The sequence below is a fragment of the Aplidium turbinatum genome, chromosome 6 (assembly GCF_918807975.1).
Source record: "Aplidium turbinatum chromosome 6, kaAplTurb1.1, whole genome shotgun sequence".
NCBI classification, from domain to species: domain Eukaryota; kingdom Metazoa; phylum Chordata; class Ascidiacea; order Aplousobranchia; family Polyclinidae; genus Aplidium; species Aplidium turbinatum.
In genome coordinates, this window is record NC_137477.1 from 1323589 (window position 1) to 1346695 (window position 23107).

The 23107-nt window shown below is 37.8% G+C and overlaps 2 protein-coding genes across 2 annotated transcripts; both read right to left on the reverse strand.

The window, feature by feature from the left end:
• Window positions 1-2617: 2617 nt before the first annotated feature.
• On the reverse strand, window positions 2618-5794 carry LOC145772194 (HUWE1-associated protein modifying stress responses-like). Its single transcript, XM_082584042.1, has 7 exons — window positions 5535-5794; window positions 5101-5215; window positions 4787-4861; window positions 4422-4530; window positions 4143-4276; window positions 3887-3973; window positions 2618-3693 (listed from the first exon to the last, which is right to left on the reverse strand). The coding sequence occupies exons 1-7, from the start codon at window positions 5634-5636 to the stop codon at window positions 3578-3580; spliced, it is 738 nt and encodes a 245-aa protein (XP_082440168.1). The 5' UTR covers window positions 5637-5794; the 3' UTR covers window positions 2618-3577.
• Window positions 5795-5859: 65 nt separating this feature from the next.
• Window positions 5860-10020, reverse strand: LOC145772193 (gamma-tubulin complex component 2-like). Its single transcript, XM_082584041.1, has one exon. The coding sequence runs from the start codon at window positions 10018-10020 to the stop codon at window positions 7285-7287; it is 2736 nt and encodes a 911-aa protein (XP_082440167.1). The 3' UTR covers window positions 5860-7284.
• Window positions 10021-23107: the final 13087 nt, after the last annotated feature.

Below are 23107 nucleotides of genomic sequence, written 5' to 3' on the forward strand. Positions count from 1 at the left end.
GCGATGAGCGAGGGTTTAGGGTAAGGGTTAGCCTACGGTTAGCGGAAACTGCGATCAGCGACTTCGGCTTTGTGCTATATTTCTCTCGATCTTTTCAAGAGGGAAATTTTAAAATGTTTGCGGAAACTGCAATCAGCGACTTCCGCTTTTTTTTAATTTTTTCTCTCGATTTTTTTTAGGGTACGAATTGAGGGTACGAACTGTTTAGGGTACGAACTAGGTTGCATCCTGAAACTCCCTAAATTGCTCATTTTCCTAAGTTTGTCCCTAAGTTGGCCTAAAATTTCCAATCTAGGGACAAATTCCCTAAAAATAAGAACACTGCTACGCTACGACGTCGGTGCACGGTGCACCTTTCATCATTCTTTTTACTTAAATTTCACACATCACACTTTTCATTTTTCTCATCTTCGCCAAAGTTACATATGACGTCATGGATTTGTATCGACCTAAAAACAAAATAGAGTGTATGAATTTATTTTTTGGAGTTTAATCTTTATCCTCGGACTGAAAAATCTTAATCCTGGCAGTTTCGCGCACTTGTAGAGGATTTAGAACCACTGATGCAGGCCTGGTCACCTGTCACCGAGTTCGACAGAGTGAAGCTTTCGACCGTTGTTGAAGAATTGTTGCTAGGAAATACTGCATCCACTATAGGTGCTGCTGACTGTAGAGCAGTCCTGAGATGTGTTGCTCAAGCGCATACTCCGAGAGTCCAGTTTTGAATTTTTATCCTGGACTGACAAACCTTTACTTACGGTAAGAGGTTATCCAAGGCAGTTTCGCACACTTGTAGAAGCATTTTGACACTGGGCGGTTATCGAGATCGACAGAGTGAAGGTTTCATAATTGTTTAAGTCTTGTTGTCTTTTGATATATTCATCCATTATGTAGCGCTGAATGCAAAACAGTTTCGAAATGCGTCGTTCAAGCGCGAACCCCAAGAGCCGAATCAGAGCCGCTTAATCTTGAGTCGTGCGCTTAAACAACTGATCTCTTCAACCAAATGCATCTCAAAGAGAGAGAGATATATATATAGGCTACAGTATGTTTATTGGCAGCTGCGAAAAAAAATATACAATAAATCGAAACACAATGTAGCCTACATAGTAAAACTGTTGAAATGTTTAGGCTACAATTAAAAAAGAAAATGATGAAAGCATCACAACAGCGGGAGGCTGCGAAGTGACCATTCAAGGTCTTCAAGTCAAGCAGCCACCCCTTAACTCATCAATGATAATTATAATTGGGTAATTGAGAAAAAAAAATAATAATAAATAAATAACAGTGAATTAGCTGTCCAAGATGATAAGAAATTAAAAATATTCGGGTAGGCCAACGTAGCCTATGTTACAATTGCAAGTCTGATTAGTAATTTAGCATTTGCCTAATATGTGTCAATAATTTTTTTTGTACATTCTTTTAAAAGTTGTGAAGGAGGATTTGCGAATTTTATCTGGTATCTTATTTCAAATTTTTGCGCCAGAGTATTTTATTGAGCGTTGTAGTTTTGTGGTTGTGTATCGATAATAATAGTAATCTAGGTTGGTCGAGTTTCGAGTAGTAAAGTTGTGAATTTTGTTGCATTTTTTAAAGTACGGTAGTTTTGAAAAGTGCCGGGTAATGAGTTAAAACTAAACTGGTGCATAAATTTAGCAATATCAAAGTTGTACAGATCTTTTAACTTTAGGATATTGAGTTGTTTATGAAAGGGTGTGACTTGATCAGCCCATTTGCCTTTCGCAACAGCTTTGACTGCCTTATTTTGCAAAACACCAAGCTTTCCAATATGTGTTTTGTATGACGACCCCCAAATTGTCAGGTCCCAAAAAGGATAACAACTTTCTCTGGTGATGAGATAGGCTGCATTTCACCGAGTTCCATCATTTTCCTACGACTTATAGTCCGCTCCGATGGTAAAGCGTCCGACGAATTACGGTACGAAAAAACTTCAAGCGGCGCTGGTTCCACTCATTTCCGTTCTTTTCATTTTCGAGCCAGCAATGAAAAATTATTATTGAAAAGGATAGCAATTTTAGCCCAATAATTGTCGTTTAAAATCACGAATCGATGCAAGTGAACCATTCTCCACACGTTCGCCTTGACTAAATTATTTGTCATTTACTTCACATCGCAATCAGTGAGTGAAGTTTTTGTTTTGCAGCAGTGATCTTGCTCAGGTTGAGGTGAAAACTTTCACATCACGTTAGGCTATTTGATTTTAAGATTGAATTGGAATGAAGCCTTTATTCTCGGTCTGACAAAGCCTATGATAGTTTTTTTCTGGTAGTTTCATATAGGCCTACTTGTAGAGACTTTAAACCACTGTCGCAATGCCGGAAACGAGTTTGGCAAAGTATAGTCTCCGACTGTTAAACTGTTGCTGTTTATAAAATTGTTTCATCGTTGCTTAAGCGAAACCAGCGCTGCCTGATCTTGCGGCTTCCTTGTGCACAGAGTTGGGCCGCTTATCCAATTGAGCTATTGAGACAACAGTATGTAGCACAGCACGCGATACGGGGCAACACAACATTTCGTGCGTTGTTTGATGCCTCAGAATTTTGCATTGAATTTTTGTATTAAAAACCAGATGCGGGCAGCAATTGAAAAAAAAAAAAAACGGCGTAACAAATCATTCAGCGTGGAACTGGAACGCCATGCGGAGCCAGAATTCTGCGGGTTTGGAACCATATCATCGGCTCAGGAAGATGAAAGCCCTAAAATCTTCATCAACCTCTCCGGTGAGAGAGCAGTGGAAGAATTGTTGACTTTCAAACATCAAATGACATTTCACAAACGAAACACTTTTTTAAATGCTAATGTTGGGTTCAATTATAAGGATAATGTGTGGTGCTCTCAAACATACAGTTTCAGCGCAGCCAAGAACAAATCTATTAGAAAATGTTGAATGGGTTGAGACTGTACGGCCAACGTATCAATCGGTAAAGATGAATCCAGCACCTGATCCATGAGAAGATAAGGTTCTCATTGTAGGCTACTTTCATCAATCGGTGGTCGATCTCTTCCACACAAAAGACCAACAAGCGATCGCGTGCAGTGTCACAGAATCGCGATCATTTCAAACGTTAACTCTGAAGAATATGTCGAGCAACAAAACTGGGTTGATGGAGATAAAATTTGAGAAGTTGAGAATATATTTCATATTTGTTTTCACACACCTTCGCAATATCACCGTAATGTTACATTAGAATAACGTCATATCTACGGTGCACACGGAACTCGGCAGTTGTCCATGGAACATAAAAAGTGCAAACATTATTTCAACAAAACTTGTCATAATTCATCTAGCCTACAACTTTGACATTTTTAACATAAAATATATATTTTTTTTATATAAATGGAAACACGAGTGGTTCCGATAGATGGCGTCAAAGGGCAATGCGTCGCTTCAAATCGATTTCTGTTGAATAATCACAGAAAACTTCCGTTCAAACCTCATTTCAACATTAAATATGAAAAAAGGACATTGTTTTCCAATATATCTGCAAAGACGCCAAGACGAATGATGGAAGATGATTGCTATGGCAACACTGGGCCGCAATCCAGGAAGAAATCTCTACCTCCTCCTCTTTGGAGAGGAAGGGTTGTGAGAGGAAGCGTGTCGTTTGAGAGAAGAAGATGGAACTGAATCGCCTCGTCGCATCATTTCATCCGGGAGGAAGCTGGGAAGATCTGAGGAATCATCAAGATGACGTCAGACGCAATTGCTGCATCACAATGGTGATGGTTTTTTCATCATAACCACAATGGTGATGGTTTTTCATCATAATCATGACCACATCGTCCTCACGATTCATGTTTTAATAGAATTTAAAAAAATTCTTAAAATCACAGGAACTAACGCCCTCTGCTGGACATTACTCACTTTGCTGGAAGTTTCTAGCAGGAGGTGTCGCCCTCTGTGGAGCCGCATCTCCCCCCAAGCTGGTCCCATCCACTGGACCACTCAGACCTGAAATACATCATAACAATACATCAACCACGCCTCACCTCAATTTCTTAGTGGCTTGCTGCGACTCCAGTAGAGCTTTACATTTTGAAGATTACAGAATCAGATGATTCAACCTTGACACGGAGTGTTGGAAAGCGCGAATGAAAACTAATGATTGGCAATAACTCACCGCTCATTGGTGCACACTCATGGAAAGACGACCGCCGGTGGTCGGGGGAGTCAGGACCGCGAGCCGACGAGGGGCTCCTTGATAGACGACGGGGAGGGGAACGCCCACAGAGATAGCCAATCAAATCCTCCCGCCTGTGAGACAGAACGACGACATTAATGCAATCGTGGGAAGAAACAACTTCAATATATCGACATCGACGAAGCAAGGCTCAAAACGCGACTACAATCCTTTGAAGTTGTTGTCGATAAATCAGATGAAACTTCAAGTTACAAGTACCTGAGGTGTCTCTTTCTCTTCTTGGCCCAGGAGAGTAGTTCCTTGTTTCGTCTGTGGTACCCGCATTGCACTGCAAGTTCCGAGACGCTTCTGGTGCCGTCCACGCTCGCTGTAGATCAGACGATTGTTAGAACAAGGTTCTAGGCACAAGTGCATCGTCGTTCAACTTCGTAGCGTCACAAACGTACGACAATGCTGGACGAGGCTTGACAAAATCGTAGTTATAACATCTAACGTTGACTGTTGTCGGTGTCCGTTGAGCAAGCAAGAGGAAACCAGCCTTTAAGAAGGTTCCTAAATGCAATCTATGCAAACACAACGTAGCATTGTTGCCAGACAGACACGTCACAATCGACGCACATCACCTCTATACAGGTTGGTGGCTATCTCAGCGGCGGTCTGGAAGGCGACCCACATCTCTTCGTTGTCGTGATCTCGGCCTGCGGAAAAGACAACAACCTTTCTACATCAGCACCACGCCAAGACATCAATCACAACAACTTTAATTAAAAATAGAAGCGGCGATTATGAGCCATGCTGAAGGTGTAATGATGAAAAGTAAGACCCCTATACAAGTAACCACATAGACTGTTGGATCATAGCGCAGTAAACGACCATTCGATCACAAACTTTTGACGTATTGCATCCAACGTAACCTGACACGTAGGACTTAGGCTACCTCTGCACAACTGCGCAATGGCGGAGGCCGTGCTCTGGAAGGAAAGCCACAACTTCTGTTCCACGTTCTGCCGCTCAGCTGAAAACAATGCCTCAGCTGAAGATTCACTTTCAACCTGAAAAGGTTATTTTCGTTTATTTCAGGCATCGGGAAATGAAATACTTCTTATTAAATTAACCAGACAAGCATTGCTAACTAGTAAAGTTTGAGATCAATACATCTGACACCCAGCGCCCTATATACAGGTCGCCATATATGACACTGGAGCCACAGTCGTGGGCGCAATTACGACATCAACAAGTTGTCAAGAAACTCGCACTTTTGTTGCAAGGATCATTTTGCCTCAGAACCACCCTGGTGTGGGGTGAGCTAGGGTTGCTGGTTCAGGGTAACCAACAACCAGTGAGGCATGACGCGATAAGAAGCTGCCCCACCTCTTGGACGCATAGATCTTCCCAGCTGCCTCCCCGTTTCGTGGGGTCCTGTGCATCCTTGCCGGGTGGGGCTTCCCTTCGTCGGTTGCTGGAGTCGTCCATTGTTTGCCGAATCTCATCAATCGTGGAGAAACATTACACTTCCGACCATTTGAGTCAAGTGCGGTTGGCGCACACAGAATTCGCAGCGGTTCAATTACAACAGCAAGTGACACAATCAGCCTACACTTTGTAACGACAGAACATAAATTTCTAAGATTTAACCAAAACCTACAAAAATTTCGAATAATAATATTATTGCTAAACATTTATCTCATAGATCAAAAGCATGCCGAGCAACGATAAACTGGTGATCAGCTATTCTGCAAGTAAACGTTATGACTAGCACACTACAAACTTTGAAATCTGTGTCCACAAGCACTTACGATAGTATGAAGAAATTTGGTTGGTGTGCGAACTTACTATATCATTTTATTGCTTATTACTTAGCCGTACAGTAAGCATTAGTCAAGTTACAGACCCTTACCAAAGATACATCAACTGGTGAAAGTGTTCATAAAACTTGTCTCAGTTTTAGTGTAAATAAAACCAAAAACGGGTCTCCTTTAAAAACAAAAGTTAAGGATAAGAGAAAATTTAAAGAATCTGATCCAAGGTAATATCACGAGAATTCAGACATCAAATTTAAAAAAAAGTGAATAGCGAAATTTATGACAATGACAGAAGTAGACATTAAACAGTTTGCAAACAGTTCAAAAATAAAAATCTATTCTATCAAACAAAGGTTACACGCTAGACACACTAAAATGAAAGTATTTTGGTTGGTCCATGGTCACGAACAAGGGGAGTTATTACAAAAGTAACCAGCAAAAACTTTTTCTAATACTTTGAATAAAAAATACCATAAAGATTCAGAACCTAGCTACACCTGCTGTGCAACTTTTTTTTTTAAGTTTACAACCTGATCGAGAAAAGAATGTTTTATGACGCAATGACGCGATAAATGATTGTTTGAAGGTAGCGATGTTGAAAGATAACACTTACATTGCTGGAACAGTAAAATGAAATCTCGAACTCTTCATACATACTAGGCGTCACATCACAAAACATGTTCAAATGACCAAGGGCGGAGTTAAGGAGGTTCATACGATACGTTCATAAGCACCTTATGATTCCCTATGTGAAAAACAACTCATTTCAACCAAATAGTGTCAGCAAAGTAGTTTTCTCAATGAAGTTTCTTCTTCTTTCGGTTGCGACTAGATCAAATTTCAGGGCAGGTGGTGGAAAGCCAGGTGAGTGTAGCTTCGTCCAGCGTTGCTATGCGTTCCATTTGGTGCCTTGTAGATGGGACATTTGAGAATGACATGGTCAGCAGTTTGTTCCTCCGCGCCGCATTCACAGGCCGATGAGGGAGCCAGACCCGACTTGTGCATGTTGGAATGGAAGCGACCGACTCCGGTTCGGAGACTCATGTTGTCAACCTTCTCGTGGTGAGTCCTGGTAACTGCACAAAACAGGCTAATGACAACAAACAGAGACACATCAGGGCGTCTCTGGGGTGGTAAAAAGATAAACCCTCGGCCCCAGAGAACGAAGAAAGAATAAACGGTAATGCCAATTGACAAGTTAGTTGTTTTCAAACTGATCTTAGATCATGCATGAATGCGATGGCACAGCTTTACACTTGAGAACCGCAGCAAGAAAAGTCAGTTGACAAATCTACAGAAATGTTACATTTGTAGATTCCTTATATCTGTGAAGGGAACATCGGCATTTTATGATGACGTGCAATAAGTTCCGTCGCTGTTTCAATGTCAAAATTTTTTGAATCAGTTTCTGAGTTGGTCATTCGGGAGCGATAAAAGCCATTATAGTCAAGCTTATGAAGGATGTTGAACAAACAATGCTGGCCTTGCTCTCGACTGATAAACGTCACTCGGTTAAGCAGCGTCATCAAAGTATTAGAAAAGTTTTTCTCAAATGTTTGCACGGTGTTGATATGCTCAGTAGAATTTGCAAGGTCATTTAAATGGATCCTCGATTCTCTAACTGCAGTCTCTATTCGCTCAGACTCTGACATCTTTTCTTGTAATGTGGGAGGACCAGACAAAGTTGAATGCTCAAGAGATTCTTTCAGCATTGGGTCATCGACTTGCCTGTTAAGTCCCCTCATGAAATTGCTGAACGATACACACAACATAAGGAGCTTACTCAATATCTTCAACATATCTGTGTTTGTGAGAAGACAGTCCTGTAGACATTGCCTCAGAAAGTCTGTGTGATAGTCCAACACCTCATCCACATTGCTGGCTAGCTTCAAATTGCTTTCCAATGTAATCCAGTTTGGTTCAAGCACTTCAAACATCATATAATATTCAAAATTTTGAATAAAATGCAACATCTTTTGCAAAATCGTCATAGCTTGGACAAACCAATGCTTTGAATCCAGAAAGTCTCGTTTCAAACTTTTAAACTGGAGCCAGACTGCACAAAGGTGCCGCTCGACATGCTTGCAGTAAAACAAATGACGAAATAGCATTTGATACTTTGTCAGTGCCTTGCGTGAGATAACAAGGGATAGTGGCCAAGGTACGGTGTAGTCGAGAGCAAACGATTCCAGGCCACTGAGATTGAGTTCAGTTGGATCCAATGATTTAACAAAGGTTTCTTCAACTGTGTCTATGGTTAATATTCGCACCAACTGGGTAATAAGATCATAGTTTAACAGAACAACTTTGAGATTATCTTTGTAGGGGTCATGTTCAGACATGCTTGTTCGCAAGGCAAGTTCTAGCAGGGCTTCCAATCTGTTTGGAATGATATCAACCATGGGCATTCTCATCTCATTCTCAGTCAGGTCCATAAAATGCAACAGGAAGTCACCGTCATTAAGAAGAAAGTAACTTTTCACTGATCGTAGTCGTGCTGCCAAGTTGTGTTCTTGCATAAGCAAATCCAGCAGCAGCTGACTGGCATAACTATGCGCATCTTCAATCTGCTGAACATATTCACGCTGTGTATGGCTGTACACTATCTCTCTTGCTCCTGGACAACAAACCTTCTGACCACATTCGTGTACCACATTGAGGTACTTTCCAGTGCTCAGAATTTTATCTGCCATCTGTTCCAAGTAAACAGGAATGCGTTCTCGACAGAGAGTGTACCGGGATTCCCAGTACTGGTCATTGTATTCCTTGAGAAGTTTTTCTTTGCTGAACTTTTCACGTTCTTCCACAAGAAATTCTCCGTAGTTGTCCAATATCTCACCTTTATAAATCCACTTTTCAAGCATTTCCAAATATGGTACATTAGCAAGTTCAGCAAGATAAGTGTATACCTTTTCCGCTTTCTTGTCACCTACGCTTGATAAGATGCGCTCATGGAGCAGGGATAACACGGAACCACCAACGCAATTCCCACGATCTATGTCAGTGGCTACAGAAGATAGAACGCGTAGCTGTTGCACAACAGGTTGAAGTACAAAAATTAGCCGTTGAAGAGATAAAATACCTTGACGTCTTTGGTCATCCAATTGAGCGAGACTGATTTGATATTCCCGGATGATGTTTTTCATGGCATAACATAAAGCATGGTTGACTTGCCCATATTCAAATGCACTTCTCTCTTCAATGAAGTTGACAATGATAGAGTAGCAACTGGCTATGGGAACAATTTTGTGAATCATTTCTGTTAAAGAAATGTCAAGTGAAGGGTCTATGATAAACTTTCGTGGAGAATGCTTGTCTTCACCTTGTCGTACAAGAATGTAGACTCCTTCAACCCCAGAAAGAATTGCCAACAAATCTTTCACGATTTCTTGTTCTTGGTGCTGTGATGAAAAGTTACCAATAGGATTAGTGGGTAGTTGAGTTCTGGTGTCAAACAAAAAATCGTATGTGAGATTTGGTCTCCGCATTGCACCAGACAGCCACTCAGGTTGTACTGGAATTGAAAAGTTTGACTTTCTGGCCTGGTATCGCTCTTGAAGCATCTTGCGATGAGTATCTGCAGTTGTGTTGCTGTTTGTTAGTGTTGCTTCCTCAAGACTAGTTCGAAGCTCAAGCAATTGCTGAGGTGTAAGCTTGGTGCCAGATGGAGGAAGACTGACAAGAGATGATCCAAGTCCACCTGGAGGATGCTGAGGGATCATTTTACGAGCATCGCCACGATTCGAGGCACACTTTGTTAATGTTTCTTGAAGTACAGGATCATCAATGATGCTTGATAGAAGGTGGACCAGTGGTCCGCTATTTCGAACATTCTTTGACTTGAGTTCTTCAAATTTATTTATAAACTCTTGTGGTTTGCTTGCATTCTCAGATATGTGCAGTGAGGCAGAATGAGTGTCAACCTGGGTTGTTATAAACGGCGTTCGATTCTTAAGAAGATGATCTGTGCATTCAGCAGCACTGGGTCCACCTTCTATGCGAAGAAGATGAATCAGCTGATTTGCGCAATGGTGCACTCTAAATTCATCACTCATTTTGTTTATAACATATCAATCCTGTAAAATTTAAAAAATGTAATCGATGGTATTTCAATCAAAAAGTTGAAAACCCCAATGGAGCAAAAAAACATTATTTCTGTTTTTATTTTCTAAATCACAAAATGAGCACGACTAATAGTATATCCATAAATTAACTTCCAACTTCCATACCAATTGTGACTTCAAAGTTTATCATATATATGCAATAATTGCAATAGCTTTTTGCACAATAGCTTTTTTCACATTTTTGCACAATTTTCAACCACATATCAAAAACCCTACTAAAATTTGGCAAGACGCATGAGATCGATCAAACTGGAACATCATTGTACATCGAGGGCTGTATCAGCCATGATACCTACAGAGAGAGAGCAATAGCTTACTTTGAATTACAGTGCTATAAAAAAAATCATGGCTTCTTGTGACACCTTTGTCTAAAAACTGGCCTTTTTGTTGAAATGTACTTCGCATGCATGTCAATTACAATATAACAAGCCTTAAAACTCGTAATTTTTTTTCAGCAGCCATTGTGGCCTACCGGGAGCTCCTTCTCGGCGGTCCAATCTGCGCGCTTGGAGGCCAAAATACAACTTACGATAGCACAAGTAAATAAAATTCAACTTGCTACAACGATAAAATGATCAGTTTGATCACTTAGCGTTGTTGAAGTCTGGGCGACATCCTGCAACGACGTTCGTCTAGTACTGCTCTATAATCATGCAAAAATCGCAAACCTGCGAGTTGTGGTTTCGTGTCACATTAATTAACGTTATTATTCGCGCACAATGAGTGCAAGTCACGCGTTGACCAAGTCACGACCAAGTCACGTCGACCAAGTCACGTGCATGTAGAGCTGGTGATCGCAGCTGGATATATTCCATTACAATAGCAAATGTTTCCGCACAATACAACAGTGGTGATTATAACGCAATGACCTAATTCTGCGTCACTCTTTGATACTAGCCTACATATTTTCAACAGTTACGTAATCCACGCTCATTCTACTGCAAAATTAAATAATTGGCTAGAAGAAACCGGCGGCCAAACTTAGCCGACTGAGAAGGTAGCATAAGCGGTCATTCAAGCACTACTTAGCAGCCATGGACACCGGCTGCTTTAAGACTGGATATAAAAAAAAACTACACTAGCATTCACTTCTAACTGCTATAGTGCTCACTATGGCGTTTTTGTACCGGTACTGGTAACCTAAAAATCAAAAACTTTATTTTTGCAAAAAAGTAACCAAAAAGTAACTTTATTCAACGAAAACAAGCGAAAGAAAAAGCAGCAATTTAACATAAAAAAACATTTAAATTAGCTTCAATTTGTGCTCAAATTATAGTTGCACATTCAAATTACACATGTAATATGTAATGTTTTACATTCTCTTGCAGAAAGTTTCTGTCAATCAAACACTTTAGCTGTTGTAGGGAAAACAAGTGGTTAAATATAGTTGACACAATTTGTTTCATCGAAAAAATTACTTTACGAGTTTTCGGGAATACACGTGATACGAACAAGCATGGGCTCATGCAAACCTAAAATCCATACCAGATATATTAACCCTATTTCCTGTGGGGGGGGGTCGGTGGGGACTTGGTACTTTTTAAAGCAATATCATTAAAGAACTACGCGATCCACAGCTTTGAAATTTCTTGACTTTTCCTAAAAATTATTCAAGTATTTATTCCGCTTTAAATGACGTTGCTATTGTCTATAGTTTTAGAGATATGGCATGATTTTCATAACATACTCTGATATTTTAGCTAGCTACTAGCTAGCCCTTTTGTTTTCAAATTATATGGATTAATAGGATTACTGAGCGCCGCCGTGCGTGGAACTGCGACGCAGATATCTCATGATTTGGTTTTGTTGTAAAGCTTTCAACCGTAATGATTCCGCTTTTTGTTTGCAAACTTGAGTTTTGAGTTGCTTTGATTAATCTATTAATTACATCTGAGTTGCTTTGAAATTATCAGAGAGTATCCGATAAGCTATGCTGAAAAAAATGTAATTTTACGTTGTTTTCTATGGCGAATACATTTTGTTTCTAACTTATAACAAGAAGCAGTAGAAAAGTTCTTGACAAAACTCTGTTTATCTCATAAAACAAACAGACTGATGTGGTAAGTTTCTTGATTTCTTGTCAGAAAGCAAGGAGTGCGTTCTTGACCCGCCAATAAACTTTTGCATGTACCTGTACACTGTACAGTGTACACTTATATTCACATGAATATTTATGGATGTTGTGAAAATGTTTTATGAAAACGAGAGATTGAAGGATACTGAAAAGAACTTGACACAGACTATCTAAACTGCTTGGCTTTTGTGGAAAAAACACACGCAGCTAAATTATTGTGCTTTGACAAACATTGTGCATGTTGTATCATCACTGAATCTTTACCTAAATGGTAATTTTGCAGTTGCTTGAGAGATTACAAAATTATTTTTTTATATGAGGATTGAAAAGTTTTGATATATCTCAGCAGAAACACTATTAGGACCAACTCAATAATTTCAAACTTTTCGTTCAAATGTTGGTCTTCAAAAGCTTATTTTCACAAAACGGTGTAGGCCTATATCTTTTTCTCCATAAATTTGGACGTTTGTGTCATTTGGAGCAAAGTTGTTTGTTGGGTTGAAAGAATCTGAAATCAATGCCTCGTTTTTGTAAAGTATCGTAACGTAATCTATCAGTCAGAGCTTTTGTGCCTTTTTGTTTTCGAATACATTTCCGTGACAAAAGGTTGGCTTTTGTAATAACGCCATCAACCAGAGAGTTGTATTCTCTGACTGCATCTCAAACGCTATACGATACTCAGAAATTTTTCTAAAGCAATGTCACACAAAATGCATATCTGACAAAATAAGGAAAATATGTTGAATTGAATTATATTTTATACGGATCGTTTTCCTTATCCTTGAAAAAAAGAAAGAACGATTTTTATCGTTTGGCATAAATGTATATTGTATATTGAGGTTCACCTTGGTTTGCATAACGAAAATCACCCCAAAGAATTGCTTGAAGTGATTTTCGCAGCTATTTGATCCTTCGCGATGATATCAATTATAGTTTCTATCAGATGAAACCTGTTCAAATTATTTTTTTTAAAAACTATGGTTCATTCAAGAATATAACACTTTGTAAATATAGCCTACTTCATTTTTGTGTTTCTACTTCGATTTTTTCACAAGCAAGACCTTACACAAAACAAGTTATTTGCAACGTGAGTTGATTGACCATAGTAGCCTAAATGGACCAGAAAGCTGTGGCCAAAACTTGATTACTTTTTATCAAAATATTTGCACATTGGAAACAGCAATCACTTTGTTTCAAATCAGCAAATCACTTTTTGTCATTGGTTCAACGTCTGCAGACGTCTAAACTAATAGATACGACGAAATTGGTTTTCTGGGTCTTTGGTTCGGAAAAACATCATTATGATGTATTGTGACGTGGTCTATCAGCCAGCAGTAGTTTATGCGTCTTTTGTTTTTGGATGTGTGTCAATTACAAAAGATGGCTTTTGCAGTAACGCCATCAACCGCAAACTGCATCTAAAATGCTATTTCAAAATTTGAACAGAAAGAAATCTTCTAATGCGTAATAAATAACTTGACACAAAATGCATGTCCAACAATTAGAAAAAAAATGTAGAAAACGTTAGTTTGCAAATCTAGTTAACAACATGAAAAAAAACACTTCAATCATTTTGACACAAACGTGCATTTTTAAAATATCAACAACCTTCAATTTTGCCCAAAGAAAAAGTCAACACTTTAGTGATTTTTTGTTTTTTTACGACAATAGCACTCGGCCTGAAAAACATTTTTTTTCTATTTTTCATATCGTTATGTCACGACTTTGAGTTTGTTACGCAGAACGGGAGTTCCATTTGGCAAACGACCTCTTCTATAGCGTACCAACACAATTGGACTAAACGATTATTATCACTACATTTTGTCACAACTGTTTGCAAAATTGTTTCATTCAAAGTGATCATTGTTGGTAAGTACTGAAACATATCCCTTTGGAATGCGTCGTGACATAGTTTATCAGTCAGGAGTTTTAGATGCTCTTTGTTTTTGGAGTGCATGATGGCCTAAAATGGAACAAGCTCCTATCGAAGCAAGTCACCACCTTTGGATAGGTTGTTGTTCAAATACCACGTGACACCATTAGGCTACCTTACTTTTCTGTATTCAATCACTACCCAGACAGCAAATCAGACACTTTTTACATCGATTCAACCTCTTTAGACGTTGAAATAATGTTAAAAACGAATAAATAGCTTCCTGAGATGTGCTGTGAAATGCAAAGTGTTTCTTGATCATACATAACCAAATTCGACAGTGTGAATGTGAAAAAAAAATTGTTTGATTTAGTTCCAATATCAAGTAATGACAGTACGTTAGAAAAAGTGTAGACTATAAACATGTGGCTCAAAAAGAACTTGAAATAGTTTTTTTGCGGTGATTATGTCTCATTCTCTGCAAATGTTGAAACAAAGCAAATTTTTTTTGCAATGCCTCCGGCAAAACAACAAGCAAACGCAAGTCGGACGCCAATTACGATTTCATTGAAGCGTGGACGACGTCTCCGCGTAAGAGATTAAAATCTACACAATGGAATTAACCCGTCACACTCAATTATAAGTTAATTAGGAAGCAATTTCTCAAGTCAAATAAAAAAATATGACCAACCATCAAATTATTTGATTTTTCAAGTTGCGCTGTTGAACAAATTGCAAAAGAGTTTCGATGTTATGTTGTCAGATAAATTATCTACACCATGTGAAAATTTGATTGATCTATCTTGCGTAGATTTTGAGTTACACGAGCTCAAAGTGATAGTGTCAAACCGACCCCCCGTCCGCAAGTCAACTGGCCAAAATACGTCACAGAAAAAAGGGTTAAAAGGAAGTGGCTACAATTACGTAAATGCAGCCGTTCCATGCCTTTTTTTAATCTTTACGTCGCTTTTACTGTGCATGTGCGCTGGTGCGTACTTTATTCTTTCTCGAAAGAACAAATGAAAAAAGTGCATATATAACTTCTAAATTCAACCGCTTTTGCCAAGTGCATCTGTGGCGCATGCATTGCATATCCTTGGAAGTAGGAGCCAGACAAAGATAGCACGCGCCACAGATGCACTTGGCAAAAGCAGTTGAATTTAGAAGTTATATATGCACTTTTTTTTCATTTGTTCTTTCGAAAATACACACCAGCGCGCATGCGCAGTAAAAGCGACGTAAAGATTAAAAAAAAGGCATGGAACGGCTGTATTTACGGCGCCGTAAATGTAACCACTTCCATATTAAAAGGCTTGACAATAGGCCTATATAGAATGTAAATTCATCTGTATCAGGGTTCGATCTTAGCGGTAGTCCGCTAGCCAATGGCTAGTGAAAATTTGCGCGGACTAGTAGAAATTTTGCAGTACTAGTCCGATTGGCTAGAGAAAATATTTGCCGGTAAAAAGTTTTGGTTTACAAAATGGCAATCGGCGACGTCACTCTGAAATACTGCAAACCAGTCTCCGTGCTGACTGACATATTTTAGTCAGTCAGCACGGAGAAGTCAGCATCCCAGCAAGCAGAAGTTAGCAAAATTAACGTTTTTTTGTTGATATATCGTGATCAAATGCTGATTCAACGTTACTACAAAGTGTCTAACGCTTAGTGTTAGCTGGGTAGTTATCGCTATTGAGGCTTCTTTGGATTGCTACCTAGTCGTAGTTGAAGAGCTCGTGTGCCTCCGTGACCTAGAAGGTGTTTTTGTGCGTATTGTTGCTCTCTTGTGCGTACTGAAATCTGAAAGCCTTTAGTTAGTTTCAGTCTAAGCCAAAACACTTATCTTAATACGTCATCAGACAAGTGAAAAGTCAGTAGACTGGTCGGACTAGTGAAAAATCGTGCGGGCTAGCGAAAACGGGGAGCAACTAGTGGGCTAGTAAAAAAAAAGTTAAGATTGACCCCTGTCTACAATAGCGATGAAAGATAAATAAAGGAATTTGGCAAAAAGGTATGTAGTGTACATGCAAACAAGTTTAAATCGCCCTTGTTGCAAGTGTTAATAACTTAACAAAATTGTACAGTATGCACGTTTTTGTTTTTTTGTAAAACTGAGAAAAAACTGTAGTTGAGCTATGTGTGTATTTTTGGATGCAACCTAGTTCGTACCATGAACAGTTCGTACCGTCAGTTCGTACCTTGAAAAAATCGAGAAAAAAAAACAAAAAAAGCCGAAGTCGCTGATCGCAGTTTTTGCAATCGCTTTAAAATTTTCCCCCTGAAAAGATCGAGAGAAAAAATAGCTCAAAACCGAAGTCCGCCGATCGCAGTTTCCGCAAACATTTTTCCGCAGTTTCCGCTAACCCTAACCATAGAGTAATCTATGCTCTAACCCTAACTGATCGCAGTTTCCACAAAAATTTTTCCGCAGTTTCCGTTACCCCTTACCCTATTACTAATTTCTAACCGTAGAGTAATCTATGCTCTAACCCTAACCCTCGCTGATCGCAGTTTCCACAAACATTTTTCTGCAGTTTCCGCTTTTACCTTAACCATAGAGTACCGTAATCTTTGCTCTAACCCTCGCTGACCGCAGTTTCCGCAAACATTTTTCCGCAGTTTCCGCTAACTGCAGTTTCCGCTTACCCCAACTCTAACCATAGAGTAATCTATGCTCTAACCCTAACCCTCGCTGATTGCAGTTTCCGCAAACATTTTTCCGCAGTTTCCGTTACCCCTTACCCTATTACTAATTTCTAACCGTAGAGTAATCTATGCTCTAACCCTAACCCTCGCTGATCGCAGTTTCCACAAACATTTTTCTGCAGTTTCCGCTTTTACCTTAACCATAGAGTACCGTAATCTTTGCTCTAACCCTCGCTGACCGCAGTTTCCGCAAACATTTTTCCGCAGTTTCCGCTAACTGCAGTTTCCGCTTACCCCAACTCTAACCATAGAGTAATCTATGCTCTAACCCTAACCCTCGCTGACCACAGTTTCCGCAAACATTTTTGCGCAGTTTCCGCTTACCCTAACTCTAACCATAGAGAAATCTATGCTCTAACCCTAACCCTCGCTGATCGCAGTTTCCACAAACATTTTCCCGCAGTTTCGCAATTTCCGCTAACCACAGTTTCCGCTAACCCTCGAGTTTGTTTCAAATTGTTTGGGGAAACTCCGATCAGCGACTTCGGCTTTGTGCTATTAAACTGCGATCAGCGACTTCGGTTTTTTTTAATTTTTTCTCTCGATCTTTTCAGGGTACGAACTGACTGTACGAATGGTTCAAGGTACGAACTAGGTTGCACCCTGTATTTTTTATATACTTAATCGTATCTTTGCTTTTTTTTTACTTTTTCTAAATTCGTGCGGTCACACTGAGCCGGTTTCCTATAATTTTGCTTTGCTGAATGTTTTATTTATACAGACAAAATCGGTTAATCGAATCACCTATTTGCCAGACGTTTTGATATGATTATACGATTGATTCGTTTAACCAATTTACTAAAAAAAAGGCTTATTGTGAATGGGCATAATTGTTGAGAAGATGTCTGTGCTGACTAGGCTGCAATGCACATTACAACTGATGCTTCCTACAACTGTTTACAATTTTGGTTAAACTTTAAAGAGTTTACTAGTTCTGTGTTACATAACACTACGCTGTATGTTCCAGCCAGCAAAACTGGTCCTTTTTACATTAATTTATCATCTGCAGACGTTGAAACAATGTAAAAAAGACCAGCTTTGCTGACTTGGCTGAGCAGGTATGATCAAAGCATTTTTCTGCAAACTGCGGCAATTGGACTTCTTTTAATCTCACCGATCTCTGTGACGTCACAACGCAAACTTTGACGTTGACGTTTTTGATTCAAGCGTGCTATTTTTAGCTCGTACCAGCTGTGTAGTTTTGAGTATGGAATGTGGCCTACGAAAATAGTGGTATGGTAGAAAAACACGGCTCACACACATTGTTTTGAAATCGCAAAGAATTTTTTTTCAAGTCTTTTGCGCTGTCTGGTAAAATAATTAATTTGCAATGTTCTTCAACTGAACGAAACTGCACAAATGAAATTATGCACTGCATTTCACAACAGTAGGCTACTTTTTTTCAGTACGGTAACTTAAAAAAAATTCTCCAAAGTTTTCGGGTAAAAACTTTTGGACATGCTTTCCAACACTTCCCTCTTAAGCTGAAATAATTTGTCCATGTCTATTCCTTGGAAGGCCAGTCGCCGACGGATGACATCAAAAGCATTTAAACTTGGCAGTGGCTATTTGACCGGCTCCGGTCTTTGAATCTGAAACACTATTTGACCGGTCATGACGTCACTACACTACACTTTTTTCTTTTTCTCTTTTAAAGCAAAAGACGATAAGCGCGTTAAGTTTTAAATTCAACACGTTTTATTCAACTGAGTCCGTGGCGCATACGTAACGTCTCGGGCTGTCATTCTATAGGGAATGAGTTCGATACTATCCGGAAGCGTTCTTTTTTTTTTTAACTAAATTTTGACCCAAAGTGCATTTTTGTGGTCAATTTTTAATTTGAGTAGCCTACAGCCCATTTTTTTAAATCTTTTCAAATGTGAGTAATAAAGTTAAGTTTTTTTAATTTGTGAATAAAAGAATAACAGTTAACCTCTCAAGTACATGTAGCTCCACACAGAGTGAAATTTACATGCCTTTTGACTCCTTTTTATTTCTTTAAAAGTAATATCTAAAAAGACATTATTGGACAACACTAAAAGGCGGAAGGCTGAAATAAGCCGGGCGTGGAATGGCGTATTGTCCGCAGAAGTAGCGATTTAATGCCGATGTAGAAAAGGCGGAAGTACGATCTTGGCGTCCATATTGTTTAACATAGCGATAACTTTATCATGAAAGAATGAAATGTTGCAACAATTGCATTTTGCTTCTAAAAAATAAAAAGGATGGTGCAATATTTCAAATGCAGTCCTCAATGACAATTTTGTGAATATACTTTATGACAAAAAGCAAATATATGAGATTTCATAATTGTATACATATTTTTATTTGGTTGAGTTTATTGCTTACTCAAAAGCTTGCCTAATGTGACGCATTTGGAAGTGTTGTTTTGTCATAATAAATTAAAATCGTTGTTTAACTCTACTTGTACTTTACTATCGTTTCAACTTTATAAAATATCTTCTCTCTGGCTATGACAACCATTCTTTTGTACTGTACACTGTAACATTGCACATGCCAAATTTGTGTTTTCACCGTTGCATTTAGTGCATGCTTGCGTCAACAGTATAAAAAAAAATTGAATCGAACTGCCACAAAGAAAAGAAATGTAATTATGCATTTTCTCTCCGCTCAAATTTGGAAACAATACCGCACTTCAAATAAAATACAATTAAAACAACCAAAGCTATCATTGACGTCACAATTGCTTCCAAATCATACTTTTAATAATAATTATGGTATTACCAGAATCAAACAATTTAATCACCTCACAATTGCTTTTAAACAATATCTTTCAATGATATTTCAACATAAGAAATACTTCACTGTTGACTTGTGGCTAAAATTCGCAATTTCGCATTTTTCCTATAGGCCTATTAAAGAATTCCTTCAAATCATCATCAACAGTATCATAGCCGATGCGGCCTTTGATGAACTAGATGCTCAGTTCGTAAATTTCTCCAGTGTTCCCTTTGTCGCGCAGTGTCCCAAAGTGTTCTTGGTTGGCTGATTGATGTATTGAAATTGGATATAAATGTTGTTCTTTGTCTGCCACGAGCACGTTTCCCGAGAAGGCGGCCGCTAAGACAGAGATTTTCGAAATCTTCCTTTCTGATAATGTGACCGAGAAATTTGAGTTGCCTTTGAGTTATGTTGTTCAATAGTTCCTTCAAATATTCGAAATTTACTCCAATAACTGTGGAATTAAAACAATTAAAATATTTAATAGCATCACAATTGCTTCTAAATAATATTTTTCAATGATAATTCAACGTAAGAAAATGTTCGGTATTGAGTTGTGGCTAAAAATCGCATTTCCGTCTTTTTCTTATTTCAATGGATTCCTTTGAATTTCTAAAATTTACTCAAATAACCGTGGAATTAAAACAGTCAAAGTATTTAATGACCTCACAATTGCTTCTAAACAATATCTTTCAATGATATTTCAACATAAGAAAATGTTCGGTATTGAGTTGTGGCTAAAAATCGCACTTCCGCCTTTTTCGTGTTTCAATGAATTCTCTTTAAACTTTCGAAATTTACTCCAATAACTCTAGAATTAAAACAGTCAAAGTATTTAATGACCTCACAATTGCTCTAAACAATATCTTTCAATGATATTTCAACATAAAAAAATGTTCGGTATTGAGTTGTGGCTAAAAATCGCACTTCCGCCTTTTTCCTGTTTAAATAAATTCCTTTCAATTTGTAAAATTTACTCCAATAACTGTGGAATTAAAACAATTAAAATATTTAATAACCTCACAATTGCTTCTAAACAATATCTTTCAATGATATTTCAACAAAAGAAAATGTTCGGTATTGAGTTGTGGCTAAAAATCGCACTTCCGCCTTTTTCCTGTTTCAATGAATTCCTTTAAATTTCTAAAATTTACTCAAATAACCGTTGAATTAAAACAGTCAAAGTATTTAATGACCTCACAATTGCTTCTAAACAATATCTTTCAATGATATTTCAACATAAGAAAATGTTCGGTATTGAGTTGTGGCTAAAAATCGCACTTCCGCCTTTTTCCTGTTTCAATGAATTCTCTTTAAACTTTCGAAATTTACTCCAATAACTCTAGAATTAAAACAATCAAAGTATTTAATGACATCACAATTGCTTCTAAACAATATCTTTCAATGATATTTCAACATAAGAAAATGTTCGGTATTGCGTTGTGGCTAAAAATCGCACTTCCGCCTTTTTCCTGTGTAAATAAATTCCTTTAAATTTTCGAAATTTACTCCAATAACTGTGGAATTAAAACAATCAAAATATTTAATAACCTCACAATTGCTTCTAAACAATATCTTTCAATGATATTTCAACATAAAAAAATGTTCAGTATTGCGTTGTGGCTAAAAATCGCACTTCCGCCTCTTTCCTGTTTAAATAAATTCCTTTAAATTTTCGAAATTTACTCCAATAACTGTGGAATTAAAACAAATAAAATATTTAATAACCTCACAATTGCTTCTAAACAATATCTTTCAATGATATTTCAACATAAGAAAATGTTTGGTATTGAGTTATAGCTAAAAATAGCACTTCCGCCTTTTTCATGTTTCAATGAATTCTCTTTTAACTTTCGAAATTTACTCCAATAACTCTAGAATTAAAACAGTCAAAGTATTTAATGACCTCACAAATGCTTCTAAATAATATCTTTCAATGATATTTCAACATAAAAAAATGTTCGGTATTGAGTTGTGGCTAAAAATCGCACTTCCGCCTTTTTCCTGTTTAAATAAATTCCTTTAAATTTTCGAAATTTACTCCAATAACTGTGGAATTAAAACAATTAAAATATTTAATAACATCACAATTGCTTCTAAATAATATCTTTCAATGATATTTCAACATAAAAAAATGTTCGGTATTGCGTTGTGGCTGAAAATCGCACTTCCGCCTTTTTCCTGTTTAAATAAATTCCTTTAAATTTTCGAAATTTACTCCAATAACTGTGGAATTAAAACAATTAAAATATTTAATAACCTCACAATTGCTTCTAAACAATATCTTTCAATGATATTTCAACATAAAAAAATGTTCGGTATTGCGTTGTGGCTAAAAATCGCACTTCCGCCTTTTTCCTGTTTAAATAAATTCCTTTAAATTTTCGAAATTTACTCCAATAACTGTGGAATTAAAACAATTAAAATATTTAATAGCATCACAATTGCTTCTAAACAATATCTTTCAATGATATTTCAACATAAAAAAATGTTCGGTATTGAGTTGTGGCTAAAAATCGCACTTCCGCCTTTTTCCTGTTTAAATAAATTCCTTTAAATTTTCGAAATTTGCTCCAATAACTGTGGAATTAAAACAATTAAAATATTTAATGACCTCACAATTGCTTCTAAACAATATTTTTCAATGATATTTCAACATAAAAGTAGGTTCAGTGGTGAGTTGTTGTTAAAAATTGCATTTCCGCCTTTTTCCGGTTTAAACAAATTCCTTTAAATTTTCGAAATTTACTCCAACAACCGTGGAATTAAAACAGTCAAAGTATTTAATGACCTGTCTGCACTGTCTAACTACCAAAGGATCAGCCAACAGTCTCAATATTATATTAGAAATCGATTTCATGAGAGGCCGCAGCCCTCACATCGTCAGTCTATAGTATGAAACAAGTTACGGTTCGTGCAAAGATAACAAAAATATACGCACTATGACGTAACAAGAATAAAACAAAGGCGTGAATGCCACGGGAATGCATAGTAGTGGAGTCAACACTAGGTCAAAAGTAAATAAATAATTGGTAGAAAATAGACGAACTATTTCACTGCAGGTAAAATCATGGATTGAATATTGATGGTGGCTTTGATCTTGTGAAGCCATTTGTCCTCACAAGCATCAAGCCGGTCTAAACTAGGTTGTTCAAGAAAAGTAACACTGAAACAGTTGGACAGAGGCGGCTTATTGCTCAGATCATGGAAATTGGCGAAATGCTTAAGTAAAGCTGCACTGTCATTATTTTTAGAGAGGTCAAATTTATTCCAGATATTACGATGGCCTGTCCAACGAACAGAAAATTTATTCACAGTTTGGCCGACGTACTGTTCCTTACATACGTTACAAGTTGCTACATAAATACCATAGTTACTACAATCTAATTGTTGCTTGAGTTTAAAAACTTTATGGGGGGTGTTCAAAACATTAGTATGTTGGATCATTGAAATATTGTGTGAGCCGAAATTCCCACAAAGGGCGCAGTGTCGGCAGGGTCTAGAAGACCCGCATAGTTCCGACTGTACTGTATCTTTCGACAACTTTTTATAATTGGTCAGCTGATTACCAATGGTTTTAGGTCTGGCATACGTAACCATGGCATTCGGTTTTAATTGTTTTT